The following is a 20,336-nucleotide window of genomic DNA, read 5'->3' as shown; positions in this document are numbered from 1 at the left end:
CTCGCTTGCGGTGTGGGCACAGGCTCCCATGCTTACATGTCTTAAGACTAACAGAGGCAGCAACAGTAGTACACGCTTCAGCATGGTTCAGCAACCAGAGTACAAGGGATATATTTCGGCATGAACTAATTCTCACTAGATTAAACAAAACACTATCATGGTCATCTTTGCTATTATGTTATCTCTATTACGCTGTAGAGATGCTCCCTAAAATGTGGGCTTCTAAAATGTATGCTCAGGGACTTCCCGAGTAGTCCTGTTTTCCCAACAGTATTCACCGAGAAATTAATCGCTCCCTGCTGAGTTATAAAGCCTTTCACTCTGGAAAGTACACCATATATAGGGCAAAACTACATATCTGAAAATGAATCAGGTGGACTTGCAAAAATCTGCACATTTGGATCTCTGGCGTGAGATGTCTTCAAAAATTACTATGCTTTCCTTTCTTCTGCAGTTCCAACATGTTCACCCAACAGAAATGCTGGACCTGCCTCAGGATTTAAGTTACTGATTATTCTAGTAATTGCTCAAACAATCTTCACCTTATTGTACATAAAGAAATACCACACTTTGTTAAAGAGCTTGTAAAAGAGTTGCTACTAGAATTCTTCAAAATCCATTTAATGAAAACTTGAGAATTTTTATCATATTATAAAACTGGGTCAAGTTAGAAAGGTAAGATACAAATTTAACCTCATCAGTTTAATAAAATATCACTAACGTATAAACGGTTATGAAACCTAGAAAAGTGAGCAGCCAAACCAATGTCTCTTTTTTTGCTGTTTTTATAACATAAAGCTGCATTTTATGCTATTCGTTGCAGCTGTCTTTTTCTTTAATTCAGACGAGCAAACAAAGCAGCACCTTGTCAGAAGAAAAACAGTAAAGGAAAAAATGACAGTTTAGATAGCAATGGATTCTCTTGGAAAGGCATTGAAAGAAGTCATGGCACAAAAATATTTGCGGAAAATCAGACACAGTTTTCAGTTAATAAAAGCTTAATGACTTTAAGGACTAAACTATTTTCAGTTATATGTACAGCAGACATAGTTGCAGTAATATTATTGTTTACTTAAGTTAATTCTACCTCTTTCCAAAGAATTTTAAGATATTTAAAAAAAGGCAACAATTCCCAATTAGGTATTAGAATTTCAGCCAAAACCATTCTTAAACACTTCTATTACTGTATGCATCACATTAATATTACATGAATTATTGTAGACCAATTAAATATGCATGTGTGTATCCAAGCAAGTCTTTCCTCAAAACGCAGTCTCCTGCTTTCTGCTATTTTCAATATTTGCTTAAAGTCAGTGCTTTTTAGCCTATGCCTCATATCAACTAATTACGAATTCCTTATACCATGGTGTATTTCCTGCCACCGAGGGAAGGGAAAAGGGAAGACTGTTTCATGCTTCATTTGCTATTGACAACATCTCACTGGGGCTGCCTACTTTGCAGTTTGACGAAAACTACTCTGTGGAACATGTGTCCAGCAGATGTACAATTAATAGCCAAGAGCACTAACAGATGATCAACAAGAAACATCACTCTCTCGGCCAAGCCACCCAAACCCCTGAGCCAACACCTTCTCCAGCGGGGTGCAGGGGACACTAACAGCAAAGGAGGTGGCAGTTCCTGGTTCTGCTGTGCTCGCCTGAGCCATGGGGTGATCTGTGGGAACATTTCAGACACAAATACAGGGCTCTCAGATGGCAGGTGGCGGGTTCAGCTGGGGTCACAGTTTGGAAATCAAGAGGTATGACAGCAAGATGGCCAATGTGAGGGGACTTCTTAATTTGGACGCTTTTGAAGGCATTCTGAGGCCTAAGGAAATAGAAGTATAATGGTATCCAGCTGAAGGATGGAGGAAGTTTGCCGATGACACCAAGCTGCGTGGTGCGGTTGACACGCTGGAGGGAAGGGATGCCATCCAGAGGGACCTTGACAGGCTTGAGAGGTGGGTTCACGCGAACCTCATGAAGTTCAGCAAGGCCAAGTGCAAGGTCCTGCCCATGGGTTGGGGCAATCCCAAGCACAAATACAGGCTGGGCAATGAGTGGATTGAGAGCAGCCCTGTGGAGAAGGACTTGGGGGTGTTGGCTGACGAAAAGCTCAACATGACCCAGCAATGTGTGCTCGCAGCCCACAAGGCCAACCATATCCTGGGCTGCATCAAAAGAAGCGTGACCAGCAGGTCAACGGAGATGATTCTGCCCCTCTACTCTGCTCTTGTGAGACCCCACCTGGAGTACTGCTTCCAGCTCTGGAGTCCTCAGCACAGGAAAGACATGGAGCTGTCAGAGCGGGTCCAGAAGAGAGTCGCAAAAATGATCAGAGGGATGGAACACCTCTTCTATAAAGACAGGCTGAGAGAGTTGGGGTTCAGCCTTGAGAAGAGAAGGCTCTGGGGAGACCTTATAGCAGCCTTCCAGTACCTAAAGGGGGCCTACAAGAGAGCTGGAGAGGGAATTTTACAAGGGCATGGAGTGATAGGACATGGGGTAATGGCTTTAAACTGAAAGAGGGCAGATTTAGATTAGATGAAGGAATCACCCTCTTTACCGTGAGGGTGGTGAGGCACTGAAACAGGTTGCCCAGAGAAGTTGTGGATGCCCCATCCCTGGAAGTGTTCAAGGCCAAGTTGATGTGGCTTTGAGCAATCTGGTCTAGTGGAAGGTGTCCCTGCCCATGGCAGGGGGGTTGGAACAAGATGATCTTTAAGTTCCTTTCCAATCCAAACCATTCAATGATTCTAAGATAGGATGGCAGTATGCCCTAATCCTGAACACGTACATGCCTAGGTACTGCATTAGAAGCTGCCGTCATTGCCATCACCCCAGTGGAGGTAGTCAGGCAATCCAAATCTGGGAAATAATGATTGTTTCATTTCTCAGTTCTCTGCTTTAATATGATTTGAAGAAAAAAAAAAAAAAATCCAAAGGACAGGAAAAAAAATGTTCTCTAACCTGGACCTAACTAAATTTGAAGGTTTTGTTGAAACCATAACCTGAATCATAGTCCCTAATATATTGTGACAAAGTATGTCCCAATACTACCTCCTCACAAAAAGGAAAACCTGTGCATTTTGTTTGTTTTACTAATAGACACTTCGTAACTTCAATATCTGGTGCATAATAAGCTTTCAACTTTATAAGGACCAAACCTGACCCTGAATATTGCAGAAGTTTATCAGAAGCGGATGTGGAGTCAAATGCAGGTGAGAGCAGTACATAGCAGCATGGCCACATACCCGTCCCAGAGCTGGGAAGGTAAACTCCTAGCAAGAGTTACTAATTGGGAAAGGCAGCTGACAGAAGGCGAGGGGCCCTTCAATGCCTAATTAGCTAGCCCCTATTATTAATATTTTTTTAAATTTTTTAATGTTATTACTATTATTATTATATTTTTTATTATTGTATTATATTTTATGTTACTTTAGTTATTAAACTGCTCTTATCTCAAGCCACAAGTTTCACTTTTTTTTTCCCTGATCCTCCTCCCCATCCCACTGGGAGGGGGGAGGGGGAAGCGGCTGTGTGGTGCTTAGTTGCTGGCTGGGGTTAAACCACGACAGTCCAACTAAGCACCACGCAACAGCTCGCTCACTCCTCCCCCCTCCCAGAGGGATGGGGAGGAGAATTGGGAAAAAAAGTAAAACTCGTGGGTTGAGATAAGAACGGTTTAATAACTAAAATAAAACAATAACAATAATAATAAAATATAATAATAATAATTGTAATGAAAAGTAATATAACAGAGAGAAATTAGACCCAAGAAAAGACAAATGATGCACAATGCAATTGCTTACCACCCACTGACCGATGTCCAAGCAGCGATCCGCCCCTCCCAGCCAACTCCCTGCCCAGTTTATATACTGAGCATGATGTTGTATGGTATGCAATATCCCTTTGGCTAGTTCGGGTCAGCTGTCCTGGTTATGCTCCCTCCCAGCTTCTTGCACACCTGCTTGCTGGCAGAGCACGGGAAACTGAAAAGTCCTTGGCTTAAGATAAGCACTACTTAGCAACAACTAAAACATCAGTGCGTTATCAACATTATTCTCACACTAAATCCAAAACACAGCACTGTACCAGCTACTAGGAAGAAAATTAACTCTATCCCAGCCAAAACCAGGACACATAGAAACGTGCAAACTCAAATACTTGGTTAAGAACCTTCCTGCTTACTTCTTGTCATTTAGAACTTCTCTCTATCTGCCCGCCTGCAGAATGAGGTTTGCTAATACCTGCCTAAATCACCTCCTACACAGTTTGTGAGGAATTTTCTAAAAGATGCTGCAAAAGTGCAAATCAGAACCATTAATAAAAGAGGATCAATATTCAGAAAGTAACATGTGACACAGGGTCCTCTGCACATTTACAACAGTAAATTATAGTCTAATACTGAGCAGGAAAGCCGTAGATATTACTTTTATTTGAAAATCCTTCTATTTTCAAAATGTTGCTATTAAAATTGCCTATACATTCCAATAACTACAGCTCTCATAAGTCTTCTAGATTAATGGTAGCTGAAAATAATCTTGGAATATGGATATTTGAAAAAGTTACTATTTGAACTACATTAGAACAGCGTAGCTCCATTCACAGAGCAAAAACCTGTTGCACTGAAAAGAGAAACTATCACAAGTTAACTTGCTACTTCTTGTTTTGCTTCTTTTTTCTTTTTTTCTTTTTTGCTTTCAGTACCATCCTAATTTCCACATACAAAATGTTTTAAAGATCAAATATCTTCAATGCTGGTTATAACAAATGAAAAGAGCCCAAGTACTAAGCAGTCAGTCACACACTATCATTTGTACCTGCATTCACAAGGCCTCAGGTTACAGGCACTTAGATTCCTAATGGTTTGTTAACAAGGCCTCCATATTTTCCCTCTACATCAATATTGGAGTTACATATCCATTAATCTCAAACAAAGAACTATCTTTTAAATCTTGTTAATGTTTTTTACACTCAAAGCATATCTTCTCTGATTCAGCAACATGACCTGTTAAGAAAGAGATGTCAAATATCTATTAAACGAAGTACTACTACAGCCAGCGTGTTTCCTTGCCTGTTCTTAGATTATCATCTTTTGCCATATTCACCTATATAACACACTATATATTCCACTAAAGTTTTGCTGATCTTTTCTTTCTGGCTACATGAAGTTCCTTCTTGCGTTGTACAAATGGTTCCAATGAGAAAATATACTTATACAGTGTAGCGCACTGAGATGAAGCAATGAGATGACCTACCAGACAGATTTTTTTGTTGTTGTAAAACATTTAAAGAGGCATTAATGCATAGGAATAATTAATAGTTTCGCTTTTCCTATGGATTTGGAAATACTTTTTGCACCTGTATAATAAAACACAGCGCTAATATCTAAAGAATTATGCACAGAAACACCCTAAAGTAATTTTTTTATTATTATTATTGTTGTTATTACTACTGATACTAAAAACATTTTAATATGTGTTATGTCAATATTCCACCTTTCTTTTTTTATGCACATTTTTAGCCCTTACATGTAGAGGTTGCAAGCTGCAAAATAAAAGTGAACTATATTGAAGCCAGACGTTCATTTTAGCTATTCCAAGATTCAAAACATTCTATCATCTGTTCCTATGGAAACTGAAAGGATATTCTAGGTTATATCAGTATCAGCCGATTATATTGCAGAGAAATCTGTGGTTTATTTTAATCCATAGTTCAGAGGTATAAATTCATGCTTAGTGTTTAGCTTGGTGTTTTTGAATTACTGAAGCATGGTTAACACTTCAGTTCCATTAGATCATACTTTAAGATAAAATGAACTCTTTTTAGACCAGAATAGTAAAGGGGAAATTTCATAATGTTTGGTTAATCCCCCTGAAATTTACCATTCAGGTGTAGGTTATAACTAACACATACTTGGAAGGTATTTTTTGGTCATTAGATGAGCCATACATTGCTATATCACATCTTAACAGAATAGTTTAAGGAAGAAATAATTTAGATTTATCGAAAACTCCTTCAATAGTGCCATGTACCAGATGGCCAGATGAAGGAATCTGATTTAGCAAGTTAACAAGATCATGAAAACCATAACCATAATATTGAAGATGAAAAATAAAATTGAATAATGCAACATGAGTATGTTTCTGTGACAAAGAAACTTAAAGGTTAGGATAGAGTAAGACTTGTGAAGATATATAAACACATAAAGTGAAAATTCTCTATACGCATACAGAACTATTGTAAAAGAAAAAACAGAAACAGTATGAGCTAGTAGGATTTTAATTAAATAGACTCAAATGCCATTGTGATCTTTTACAACGAACGCCAATATGACAGCTATAACATGTTAAAATAAGTCTTCTCTGTCTACATTAGAATTACAAAAAGCAGTAAAATGGGTGGCTAACGTGAATTTAAATAAAAAGCTTTGGATCTCATCGTCTGTCTTCACTAAGTAAAACTAGATGATTTCAAGTTAACTATAGCTACCACCCTCACCCTATGCCAAAAGTAGCAAACAGGTTCAAATTTTCCTTTTTACAGATAATACTTCAGTCTTCTTACTCTAGATTCAAGTAATTGACTTCAAACTGAATAATCAAAAATGCCTTCCATTTCTATATCATATTGTAGTTAATCACTTTATTATGAAATAGCTGTCTCAGTCTAGTTTCCATCAGGATCTCCTCCAGGGAATCAAGATTGTGGAATAATAAGGAAATGTAACATCTACTGCCTAAACTGTACTATATTGGTTAAATTTTTGACAGTGATGAGGTTAAATTCCAACTTCTAGCTTTCAAAGTAGAAATACATGTCAGAATAAAAAAAAAAAGAAAAGAAAAAAGCAATGACTACTCTTTGACTTTAAAAAAAAAATATACTCTGGGTAGCATTTCAACTCTAGTTTTTCCAGACTTTTTATGAGGGTAACCTACAGTATATGGATAAAAAGATGACTGGTTGTGTGCCAAATTGGAGGGATTCTTTTCTCATATTTTTCTACTTTATTTGCTATTATAATGATCATTTTGTAATTATGCATAGATATGCAGTTATGCACATCTATGTGCATATCAATTCCATTGACATTCTAAAGTACATAAGGGCTTATATTATTTAAAAGGTATGACAAAATATGATAGATAATATGTAAAAGCAGCAAAGGGCAGGCAAAAACATCTGGAAGTTAAACTTTTTCTTTTGACTAGCACAGTACATCAGTGTGGGCAACATAACACATCCTAAGCTAAATGAACTAAAGATAAACATTAAGAGGCCTACTACACAACCATGGGGGACACGAAGTGACATTATCCTATGACATTAGACTTTCTTCTACAGTCAAGCACTTCTCCACAGAGCTGACAACTTCAGACAGCATATTCATACACTTGCACAGTCCATTTTACTATAAAGCATTCAAATCTGAAGATGACACTAAACTAGCAAAAACTAGCAAGCATACCTTGATTTAAATCAAAGCGTTAAAATATCAAAAACTAATCTAGAAAAAAGGATGTTTCAGTGAAACATATATTCTTGCTAAAGTGAGAAACTCAAGATCACAAGACCTTGCCCAGACAGTAGTGGTGCAAGAGCCATCCACGTCTTTGGCAGTAATAATTAGAAGCAACTCCAGAATGCAACATTATCATATTTTTGCAAGTTTCACCACAAAAGTGAAAACCGGACCCTCTTAATATCCATTAATATAACCGGACCCAGAATAGCCATTCTTAATATCTGACTATCTCAAACACCTCCAAGTGCATTTGCACGACTGAAAAATGCTGCCACAGGATAATAAAGACCATGTATTGTTTAAGATCCTTGACATTAAACACTGCCTATGAAGGATTTAAGATTAATTTCACCAATCTTGCTGTAACACTGCAAGTTGTACTACAGAAGCACTCAGCTCAGCAGACCATGAAATTAAATAAATTATGCAACTTCTTGATGATCATGTCCGGAAAAATGGTCAATTATGCGCATACTTTCCCCTCCAATCCCTTGGGGATAACAAAGAAGACCTATTGTTAGAGATCCTTGACACAAGATTAAATGCTGGTCTATGAAAGATTTCAGATTAATTTCACCAATTTTGCCATAACACCGCAAGATGTACTACGTAAGCACTTAACTTAGGGAACCCTGAACTGAGATAAAGTGAGCAACTTCTGGATAATCACCTCCAGACAACTGGTTAATTATGCAGATACTTCATCCTCCCATCACTTTTCTCAGGCACTAAATAGCGTTAGTCAAGAACAATTATGCATATACATCTAGTTAATAATTTTTTAATGTGGGAAAAAAAAAAATGCTGTACTTGTTCCAGAGAAAACAACTCAGAGGAAAGGTTCAGTATGAAAAAGAATGCAAAACAGAACAATTCACAAAACAAATTCTACTCAGTGAGTTAGAATATGAAAATTCAAAATGCCCCCAAATATGCTCAAAGTGACAACAGTATAAAGATGTTACACTGAAATTAATTGAGACATTTTTGTTCAGATTGTATTGTTTACATATTTATCCTGTGTATACAAAACCAGCATTGAACATCTTGCAGAAGTAGACTTTAGCATTTATTTCTGTTGGGGTTTTTTTCCCCTGTTCTTTATTATGTGAGGTTATAATCAGTAAAGCTCTTCATTTTGGAAAAAAAAAAATAATCTATGTATTAAAAAAAACTGCAGACACAATTTAACATTCATTTGGACAAAGGATAGTTATTAAGCTTACGCTTATTTCTTCCTTTCTCTGACACGACCAGGAAACTTCACTACATGATCACCAGAACAATTTCAGTGAATTATCAGTGAATTTAACTCTCTCCACATCCATGCTAGGCAGGAAAAGAAATTTGCCTGCACCTTAAATAAGGGAAACTGGGCGACAAACATCACATAATTCATCCAAAACCTTCCTTAAAGAAGGACAGCTGTCAGACAGCTGTAGATCACTCCAGGAGACAAAGAAGGAAAATTTTTACTCTCTGTGGTCAAAGATACAGAATGTTTCTGTAACACACAGAAGGACAAACTGTGTTTAAGGTACAAACCCAAGGAAATGAGTTCTACTCTCATCCGCACACCATGTCTTGTTTGACCAAAATGGGTATTTTATATTTTAATCAATCTTTAATGATACCATAGTCCTCACCACCTATATCCTAACCAATTACTAAAGTTTGTACCAGTAAAGTCAAAAGCAAGAGCATAGGTTCCTAACCCATTTCACATATACGAGTACATACATGCAAAAATCCATCCTTCTTATGCAGAGGAGACCCATAACTGTTGTTAAAACAGTGAACCTAGCTCAGAACTAGGGCTACCTCTCTGGAGGAGTAAAGATGGAGGAGATGGAAATGCACCTCTTTTCTGCACACACATGACCTGGCTCCTAATGCTACCAACCTTATAATTATCTGATGGAACTAAGTTTGGGCATCCCCGGCTGCAAGAGGAAAGTCCCACACTAAGCAGACAATATACAGGGTTTGAAGCATGAGCTAAGTTACAGAGAAAGTTTTCTTCTTTCTAAGTACAGCAGCCACAACACTGTGTCTGGCAAAACTGTTCTACCTGGAATTGAGCTATGGTAATCTTAACAAATTTCTCTTGTTCTGCATAATTTCTTATTATTCAGATCTGCTTTACACAATATACTGCTGTTGAATAAAGGGGTGAAGTGGTGTCAAGAGCAAATCTAGATTCCTCTGCCTAGGGTTCATCCTGTGAGCAAAAGAAATGCTGAGGATGCTTCAGGCAGTTGCAAGATGGATATATACCTCTTTTTTTCTTTTTAAAGCAGAAAACATTGCTGTTTCTTCTCTTAGAATGGTGATTGTCATGGTTTAACCCCAGCCAGCAACTAAGTACCACGCAGCTGCTTGGACACTCCACCCACCCAGTGGGATGGGGGAGAGAATTGGAAAAAAAAACCTCGTGGGTTGAGATAAAGACAGTTTAATAGGACAGAAAGGAAGGAAAAACAATAATAATAAAAGAATTAGAATATACAAAACAAGTGATGCACAATGCAGTTGCTCACCACTCGCCGACCGATGCCCAGTTAGTTCCCAAGCAGCGATCTGCCCCTCCCGGCCAACTCCCCTCAGTTTATATACTGGGCATGATGTCATATGATATGGAATATCCCTTTGGCCAGTTCGGGTCAGCTGTCCTGGCTGTGTCCCCTCCCAGCTTCTTGTGCCCCTCCAGCCTTCTTGCTGGCTGGGCATGAGAAGCTGAAAAATCCTTGACTTGGTATAAACACTACTTAGCAACAACTAAAAACATCAGTGTGTTATCAACATTATTTTCCTACTAAATCCAAAACACTGAACTATACCAGCTACTAGGAAGAAAATTAACTCTTTCCCAGCTGAAACCAGGACAGTGATTTTAATGAAGTTCTTGACGTATCTCTGTTAAAGCAGCCCCTCCTGCTTTCTATACTATCTGCCATTAACCTGCTTACAGCGTGAAGGAAAGCTAGCAGGGAGTTTAGGACTAAACAGTAAGGACGGGGTTTTAATCTATTGTCTTGATACTGTTCTGTGGGTCACGAAAGAGCAACAATCTGTGCTATGTACACTAGGAGTGCAGAACAAAGCATACATGACAACAAAAAATCTGCCCGTAGCCACTGGTATCCCTGCTTGATCGGGTTTGCTATTATTTGTATTACTTTTGTCAACAAGAGCAAAGAGGGCCTACGCTTTCTAAAAGGATTAGGAATACAAGCGTGATTGGCAGCTCTATGAAAGCCTGTTAAGTCTAGACAGGCTGACAGACACTTCCAGTTTATAATCAGATGGCAGCTTTAAAGATACCACCATGAACACGAGTGGAAGCCTGCACTTCTGAAGCTGTCAATGGCTAATGCCACACTTCCAAAGGAAGAGGGAGAGATTTCATTTCTTCTGAGAAATACACAAATGCTACAGTGATGGACATGCAATAAAAACATGAATTACAATGCAGAGCAAAAGACAATGTATCACTTAGAGGTAAGTATCTGCTTTCATGTGCTGGCGCTTATTCGGGGGAATCTGGGCACAGCTCATTAGCATGTGACTTATAAATCATTAAATAAATAATCAAAATAACAAAAATAGTTTCTTACCTAAACAAAGGAGATATATCAAAATGTTGAAAGAGGCAGTTTAAACTTTTTAGCTCTGTTCTTTTTGTCAGAGTAACTTCTAACAGCATCTCTGAAAAAAGAGCTGAATTCTAGAGAAGAAATTCACCAAATTCTAATGACTTCTGCTTAAAAGGATACACTTATAGTTGTACTTTTTTTATGTATTTCCACATCCTGCTTCTCTTCCAGGTGGACACTGAAATATTCTAAAATGGAGACATAAGACTAACTTTCTTCTTAAGGCATTGCTGAAAAGTGCTAGATGAAATACAGAGATACAGCTCGCTGTTATGTACGCAACGGATCTCGTTATTATTTACACAGCAGATCAAAACAAAGGTGAAAACTAAAACTGCAATTGCAAATATGAATATCAGATAACTGAAGAACCACCTGGACAAATACAGATGCACTCTTCTCAAAGGTACAGACTTGGCTACCAGAATAGATACTAGCAGGAAGACAGCTCATCTGAGGAATTCTGTGGTACAAAACGCAGAAGAAAAGATGAAGATCCCATGTCCTCTTACGGAAAATCTCAGGGCTTGGAAGGTATAAATGTAAATCAGCTTGTCAATAAAACACACAGCTACAATAAAGAGAATCAGAGACATACTATCTGCTAGTCATATTTCAAATTCTAGATTTCTTGGGCAATACCTGCATGCGTATTTTCTAAAGCACACTATTTTTCCAACATTAAATCCACGAATCATATCCAACAACAAACCTGTGAAGCATACCTCAACACCTCTTCATGAAAACATCCCCACGTCTGATATGACTAAGCACTAATAATGTTCTTCCAAACAATCTTCCATTTGCTGGAAATAGGCCCCTGGCTAAAGCACAACAGGCATACACTTTAATAATCTCTTGATTACCTGGATACAGCCTGGAACACCTAATAAATCTCTCTATTTTTCAAGTGGAGTGGGATTGATTTCCCCAGGGTTTCTTTGTCAGTTCCGTTTTAGTACTTAATATGAAGAGAAAATTATCAGAGAAGGTTAAATCTGACATGAAAAACTAGAAGGAGTACACACTGATGAAGACTTTTGCTACATTTAAAATAAATGTCCACTTGCTTTTTCTTAGGCCCTATTTTTCTTCAGTCCTTATTTAACATCACATATACTTCATAGCTTGTAACAAGCCCAATCACAGCTTGGCAACATGCTCAAACAGACAGGAGTTTCAACATTTGAAGAGTAATCAAGTAAAAGACGGGGTGTTTTTTCCTACCATTTTGCTATCAGTAAATAGCCAAAGGTATTTACCACAATCATGACTTCTTACTGCAGAAAATTACTTGAAATGAGAGGTCTAAGTAAAAGTTTGGGACATACTGATAATTTTAATCCTCAGTTATCTAACCAAGCCAATTTAATGAAGAGATTTTCATTCTGTACATGTTGTATTTTCATGTCAACCTTCAATAGTATAAACAAATGCTATATTGACTTACAGGTAAGTTTAACCATTGGTAACAAACAGCATAAAAATGTCTTGTTCTAATCCTCTTTGTTCTCTAATTTAAAACCCAAATTTGATAGGAACTTGTACTAGATTTTTCCTCTTACTGTAGTAATGGGGATTTAAAATACTTTTTTTTAAAGAATACTAAAAAGTATAGGCAAAAGAACACGAATTTTTAAAAAGGCAAGAAGACAGCATTAATAATACTACAAACAGTTAAATAATAGACGTAGCCAGGTTATTAAAAATGTAGATAATTACATTTAGTATGGATGAATGTAATTATGCATATTCATTTTTATATTCCCTACAGTGAGTATTTACTGCAAAGTTTAAAATGCCCTTTAAAGTGTTAATGGGAAATCTTTCAAATCGTTTCAATATATTACTGCACAGCTAAAATGTAGAAATCTTCTTACAGTTTTAAGAAACTGCGTTTTTCAGATTTATCTATAAAGCTTGGCAATATTGGCAATGTAGTATACTGTGCTTAATGCAAAGTCCTATCAATCATCAAGCTTTTATCACAGTGTTTAGAGTTAAGTTGTTTCAGATCCTGCAAAATTTTATTCCTGCAAATACTGTACAAGGCCAGTTCTGTCAATTTCTTTGGATATTCTCATGTGTGAGAACTTCTCACGTAAGACTTTTTTCATGTTTAATCTCCATTAGACAATGCTACACAAAACAAAGGAAATAAAGCTCAGAGTACTTTTACACTTCACTTTTGAAAGGAAGTAAAGAAGAAAGTGTGTTTTACCTGAGTCTCCACACCTTGCTCAAGCAACCTTTTAGCCTGATTTTCCACCTCAAGCCGAGCTCTTGCAATAAAAAGCAGGTCATTTTCAATTACTTCTATTCCAGAGAGATCTATCCCTTGAGAAAGGTAATCTATAAAAGCAACAAAACATTGATAAGCATGACACAGGATAACGGAACATTTCAAACATGCTAAAACATTTAGAAGTTACAGTTAGTTTCAAGGGACATTTTTGCATACAACACTTGACAATAGAGTACATCAAAGTAATATATTATACCAGAAAAACTGAAAATCAAAAGATTATTACTCAAGAAAACCTGGATATTGAAAACGTTGAATTTACTTCACTGCACTTCTCTAGACCCAGACGCTGCTGAAGAGGTGCACAGCATGAGTTCTAGGAACTCCAGAATCTCAGTCACAGGGCAGGAAGGGGCAAGAAGTCATCTCCTTATCCCAAAGGATTAACCAGATAATTAAACTTCTCTAACCAGATGTCTGAATAAGCATAATTTGCTCTAAGACCTGAAATTCCAGATGTATTACACATTAATAGATTTAAATTATACTTCATATATTTAAATTGCACGTCTAAACATGTGGGATCAAACACAGAAGAATGGCAAGAAAAGAAATTTTTTTTTTTTTTAATCACAGAAACATCACAAAATTTATTATCATTGTGGAAACCACCATCAGTAGAGCATCTACAGATTACTGGGCTGGACTGGCAACCGCAGCAAGAAAATCTATTCAAACTCAACTTTTGTCACTGGCTATGTATATTTGGCCAAATCACTTCATCTTTGACTAATAGCCACTTAGTAATGAGAGCGGTCCAGCAAGTAGAAAACCCAACACTTCATCTCCCTTTATCAAAGCAGGTTTGAATCTGTGACATCCTTTCTCCCAGACACATTCCCTTTCTTTTAAAGGGGGTGACGTTGTAATGCCTGCTTTTTGGACTATTTAGGCTTTTCACATGGAACAATTTTAGATACAAAACACAACCCAGGGTGTAAAAACAAGGTTTTCACACTTCTTGAGGTCCCTGACCTCTGCATTCCCTCCTGTTGGCTTTTTGCCTGACCTTGCACTCCTGACCTACCCTAACTAACCCGTCTTTGAAAGAAGGGCTGGAGGATGCCTCTTCCCAGATGTCTTTGATTTCTTAGTGACACTCACTTGGGATGCAGGAACTGTATATTCAGCTTCCTTCAAGCTAATGAAGACCTACAGCTTAGACTGGGCTAGAACTCAAATCATTCAAATGTTATGCAATTACACTCATAACTATTGCACATTTTTGCAAATCAAAGCGACTATGGCCACTGCTCTGAAATCCACGTTCCTGGAATACTGAAAGTACAACCTAGGCACACCTACTGCTTTAGGCTCCTCCAAGAACAGACACACCTCTCCACTTAAAACTCTGAATTACAACATAAATTAGGTGGGAACTGGATGATTAAATTTATAAGACAAACACTTCTGAACATGTCTGGGTGCCTTAGATTAGATCCGCAGAGAAATGTAAAAGCAGCCTAGGAAGGTACCCAGTGAACCTGAGGAACCTTCAAAGTTAAACAACACTTCTTTTCTTTTTCCTCCTTTTTTATCTTTCTAGATTTAAATCATCCCAATTCCCCATGTCAAGGTAGCCTAGACCTTTACACTACTGCTTATCTCCAAGATAACACAGAACTACTCTCATTTACACATTTTTAAGCATTTTGCTCAATCAAGCAGGTCGTCCACCTCTTATTTTGAAAGAACCAATAAAACTAACAAAATAATGGCCAAGGTATTTCACCCAGTGTCAGATACTTCCTTCATAAGACAATGTTCCATTATTTCCATTTATAACCAGCCCACTATGACTTCCTAATAAAGTTATCTTCCTTTTATGTCCTCCCAGTAAGTTTATTAAGGCACAGACTTAAATTCCAAGTAAGCTAACTGAACTTTTAAATCTTTGCCAAATAACCTTTCACTTAAGTAGCCAATTATGTTTGTTTATTCACATTCTAAGCCTCAGATTAATTTTAGCAACCACATGTTCACAACTGAACACAAAATTCCAAGTGAGTCACTTCACAGCTATGCAGAGAAGAACATCCCCATACCTGCATATGAAAAACACCGCATAAGAAACTGAACCAAAAAGTTTAGAGAAATACTGCATAAAGCTTAGTAAGGCATAAAGGAAATCAACTCTCTTAACAGTACAGTAGGTCAAATAGGTTTTAGTCTACTAAGAACAGGCCTGCAAATGCTTTTGTCTGTATGCATTTGTTTAAAAATGGATCAGAGAAGTCAAAGGACAGCCGAGCAGCAGGACAGCACACCTCATGCTGCACAGGCTATTAATGAAGTCCTATATGCAGGCATGCTTACAAAGCTGCTTTTGCTAGGGCCTACAGCAGCCACACTTAGCCATTGCTTCCCTGCAACTTTTTGCTGTGACTAAGCTGCATATCTACAGGTGGCGTTGCATATGAACCTATTAAAACTCATATTAAACTCCCACTAACTTCTATTACTGACTTCAATGAGCAAATGTCTTGAATGTGAAGACTAGTTTTCTGACCCCTTCCTCTCAGCTGCACAGAAAAAAAAAAAAGTGCAAAGAACTACCCAGAGATTAAGTCTACTGTCACAGTAAACTCTGAAGTAGTTTCTTGGCAACATGAGATTAAAAAAGGTGCAAATATCACCAAAGACTTACATAGCCCACAAATACAAGATCTGCTGTGGAGTTCACTTATGTCATAAAATCATATTCCGCAACCCCAGGCTGCTTAAACAAAATAAAAGTAAAATATGGTTCTGATCTCCTAAATCCACAGAAAAATCTGTGGAAGAGAACTAAAAAAAGAGACTGTTTCTCCCTGCTGTATTTTATCTCAAAATCTAAACTAAGCCATTTCAAGTGCTAAAAATCTAATCCTTCTGATGGTTTTAAGAAAGGAACAGAAAGACCATGCTGCTTTGGCTTCTCCAAATACCTCCATCTGTGCCTCAGACTGGCAGCCACCTCCTGCTAAACTGCCAAAATCTGCAGCTTTGTTCCAAATTTCCTGCAATCCTAACAAAATGCTTTGGGACAATGCACTTCAGCAGGACTTCAAAACAGAGGGCCTTTCTGTGGGTTCAGTGGCCAGACATCCTGCTATGGATGCTCTTAGTTCCTATTCTAACGAGTAGGGAAGCCCTAGCAATCATATTATACCATTTTCAAAAGAAAAGCAGTTTTCATAGGGACAGCAGGTCTACTGCAGAAACACCTGCAAGTGCTTTCCTGCCATTCCTATGTGAGAGCAGAAGCTGCAACACAGGCAGGATATGCGCCTTTTGATAGTTTTTATCATCTAAGCAGACAACATAATATTAGAAATCTCTACACTTGTATATTCTCAAGAGTGATGCTGCCATTGTGGACAGCACGATGAAACCGAGCAGAAGGGCAGTTGACATAAGGGCGGCCAGATCACAGCCAGAACCACGGTGCATTTAGGATCCAGTTTATTTAAAATATTGCAGTGGAACTCACAAATTCCAACTGGCCAATTTCAGTTCGTAAAGAAATCATCACATGAAATACAACAAAGATACTACCAGTTATTAACCCAGGGACCAGCAAATGTAGGATTTTGCTTCAGGCACTTGTGTAATCATTATTCTGTTTCCTGCCGTGTGCAGTCAGCCGGTAACACTATGGTCATGATCAGAGGTGAGGGTGACATGGGCTGTAAGGTACTTGTGTCTTCTTCTCAGGAATTAAGCAGACACAATGGCTCATCTCCCAGTTAGCACAGACTCTGGGGACTGGGGCCCAGTTTAAAACTTGTCAGCTTTCCTTCTGCTTTAACCTTAAAGCACTAGAGTAAAACTAATACTATATTAACCATAACTGATTTCATGAGTTTAGTATTTATAACTGCCATCTCTACCTTAATAGATTTTAAAAGCACAGATATAGCAGTTTGTTAACTTCAAGAAGACTTGTGCTTTAAATGAATTAGGACCTGAATATCTTGTCACACCACATGCTAGGGCTGGATGCAGCCACGACAGGCATCGCCCTCACACCAGCACGGCACGCAGCCTGCTGCTCCAGTCACTTCTGCTCAGTGGAGCCAGGGAGGAAATTATAGGAGGGAGCTATAGTCCTATAGCCATTCCTCTACCTCTCATCCCTCTGACAATTCTACCTCTTTATATAGGTTCATAAAAATAAAGGCAAATCCTTAACTCTCCCATAGGGTGTTGGTATTGCTTCCCTTCTAACTATCACACCTTATTAAGCTTGGAAAGCACAGCTGGAAATGACTTTTTAAGGACTTAAAATACAGACTGCCTGCTGAATCCTCTTCTTGAACAAAAATACTATATGTCAAGGCAGAATACACTGAGCCCTAGGAATCAGTGACATTTACAATCTACCTCAGCCTAACAGAGGGTTAGAACTTTGTATCTCTTAAAGAAAAAATATTTTTGCCATTACAATTCCAAATTTTCTTGATTTACTAAATCTGAAGAGCTTTTCTAATCTACTGGCTGAGCTCCTGCTTAAAAATGCATTTTTTAAACCAACATTTCCCAGATAGTTATGTAACAGGAGTTTAATAGACAGAGATAAATCTGATATGCACATAGTACATTAGGTAGAAAAACAATACTCTGAGCAACACGGTTAGCTTTTCTTAATCTAAGTGACTCAACATCGTAGAATCTTTCTATTATGTGATATCATTTTTTGACCTCAAACATTGCTCTGTGATAAAATATAATGAAGACAGGAAAAAATCTGAATTAAAACTTTCTGTAAGTATTAAAATACGGCTTGGAAAAAAGATAACTATGAAGCTAGCATCCCTCTGAGCTCCACAAAAACTGTATTATGCTCTTTATTTAGACTGAGTTGATTTTGAGCTTTTGCTAGAAACTAGAGAATCAACAGAAGTCTACTGAGGACAATCAGGTGCACTAACAAAGAGGAAACCAGGACAGCCAGTAATAAACCAATGTGATTAGACTGCATCACTCAAGAGGCTACTTGAGCCAAAAGAGAAATCTCTCTGTGCTCTGAGAAGTAACCTCAGTGACACTAATAAAGAGGGGGAAAGAAGGAAATGAGAAGAGTTAAAGTGGATTCCCTAGGAGCAAACACCTAAGATAAGCACCACCCCCGCAACGCATAAGTACCAAGAATCCAATGACAAATTAAGAGGTGTTTCATGGGAGATTGGGGGGGGGGGGGAATTAAAGGAAATTAAGCCATTCCTGAAATTCTAAATAAAATCATAGAATCATAAAACCATAGATTTTTGTTTGCCTGTTTGAGGAAGGTTTGGGGTTTATTTCTTTTGCATAAGTAATTTGTTTTATTTTGCTTCTGCAGTCTTAGTTGCAGAAAATGTTGGTGATATCTGTACTCTAAGGCTGTTCTTTTTCCATAATGAAGAAAAATTACAATTTTGGAAGAAACTGATAATTTAAATGCCAAAAAGTCAACAGGTCCAAATGATACCCAAAAGTTCTGCCGGGATTTAAGTATGCAGAAGATGAGAGGCTACCAAAACATGATTTATTAAGAAATACTGTAGAAGACTGCTACCGCGCAAACATTACAGGGCATATGGCACAGCATTTGTACTGAGCATTTCTCTAGAAGTAACTTAAGCATCAGAACAAATTGGTTGAAACTGTCCATTAGAAATAGCATATTAAAAATAAAGAATGTCAAGATGGAGTAAAACTGCAATGTTGTTATTACTTTAAGCTGATTTGAGCGCAGGCTGCCCTGAACACAATGCTCTCTAATTTCCACCTCCATGCCCTGAACCTGCTTCCCTGTTATTTCACTGCAGCCCAGCCTCCAAGTTTTAGCACTCATCAGAGTTTTTCCTGTTGAGTTAGTTTTCATCTAAAGGCATTCTCTCATCTGACTCACGAGGCAGACACACAGGAGCACACCGCAGAGGGCAGGAACCCACAGGCAGGATACAACTTCCCCTCTTGGTGGAAGCTCACATGTGCATTGGTAGAAGATGTTCATTAAACTGAATCTAAACTGCGATTTGCAATATTTATTTGTTACACAAAATTAGAAGGGACTGGACAGATATTGTAAAAGCACATAAAATCTTTCCTACAAGGGAGACGTCAATAATGACAATCAATTTCAGTTTTTAAACGGGTTATTAAACGTTCAGTCTTTGGTCCTCCAGTAGTGCCTAGATACAAGCACAAAACAAACAAAATGAGTGGATTGATTTGTTAGAACTGCTGAGGACCCATTTGAATTTTTTTCCATCTGCTTCTAAAGTACCTCAAAGTAATTTACTAATTCAAATGGGCCACAAATCTAATCCAGCACGGAAACTTGCATGGTCCTAATGGAAATGTTAGTTACAGCACTAGGTACTGAAAAGGAAGGACGAGATCCTGTTTGCCTCACTTGTATCTGAACCAACAACCCAGGACGCTGCTGGGCCTGAATATGTCAATGTTTGTTTTTATCAATGCAGGTAATATAAAACTAAAACCAGTTTTAGAACAGAGCCTGAGATCCCAATACCTTAGCAGAAACCCACTGCTCACCCTTCGGTGAAAGCAGTCTAACATTTTATATTACATCTTTATTGTCTAAGTGGAACAGGCGAACACCCTAACTTAAAGAACAATAGTCTGCTTCTTGTAGGCACTTAAATTTTCCATGCAATTGATGCACAGAGCAGGTGGGGAATGGCAAGAGCAGGCACATTTGTAGGTCTTCAAACTGGAAGCTGGTGCCTCCAAAAAGAACCTTCCTCCATGTTCTGTTTTAATCAGACATTCTCCACATCGGCTGAAATGACTGCCCCACACTCTGCATCAGGCACCAAAGTACTTGCTGAAGCAAGGCTCATATTAAGCCTTTA

At 38.0% G+C, this 20,336-nt stretch overlaps 1 protein-coding gene across 1 annotated transcript in view; it reads right to left on the bottom strand.

Moving 5' to 3' along the window:
• The window catches only part of COG5 (component of oligomeric golgi complex 5), a 191,155-nt gene that overhangs the window by 98,161 nt on the left and 72,658 nt on the right, over positions 1 to 20,336 (bottom strand). The window contains exon 7 of the mRNA XM_050915276.1: positions 13,408 to 13,538. Within this exon, the coding sequence (XP_050771233.1) occupies positions 13,408 to 13,538 (131 nt within the window). The remainder of the gene's footprint in view (positions 1 to 13,407; positions 13,539 to 20,336) is intronic.

This window comes from Gymnogyps californianus, chromosome 1 (genome assembly GCF_018139145.2).
Source record: "Gymnogyps californianus isolate 813 chromosome 1, ASM1813914v2, whole genome shotgun sequence".
Taxonomy (NCBI): Eukaryota; Metazoa; Chordata; class Aves; order Accipitriformes; family Cathartidae; genus Gymnogyps; species Gymnogyps californianus.
The sequence above is the reverse complement of the archived record's forward strand: the minus strand, read 5'-3'. Positions and strand labels throughout refer to the sequence as shown.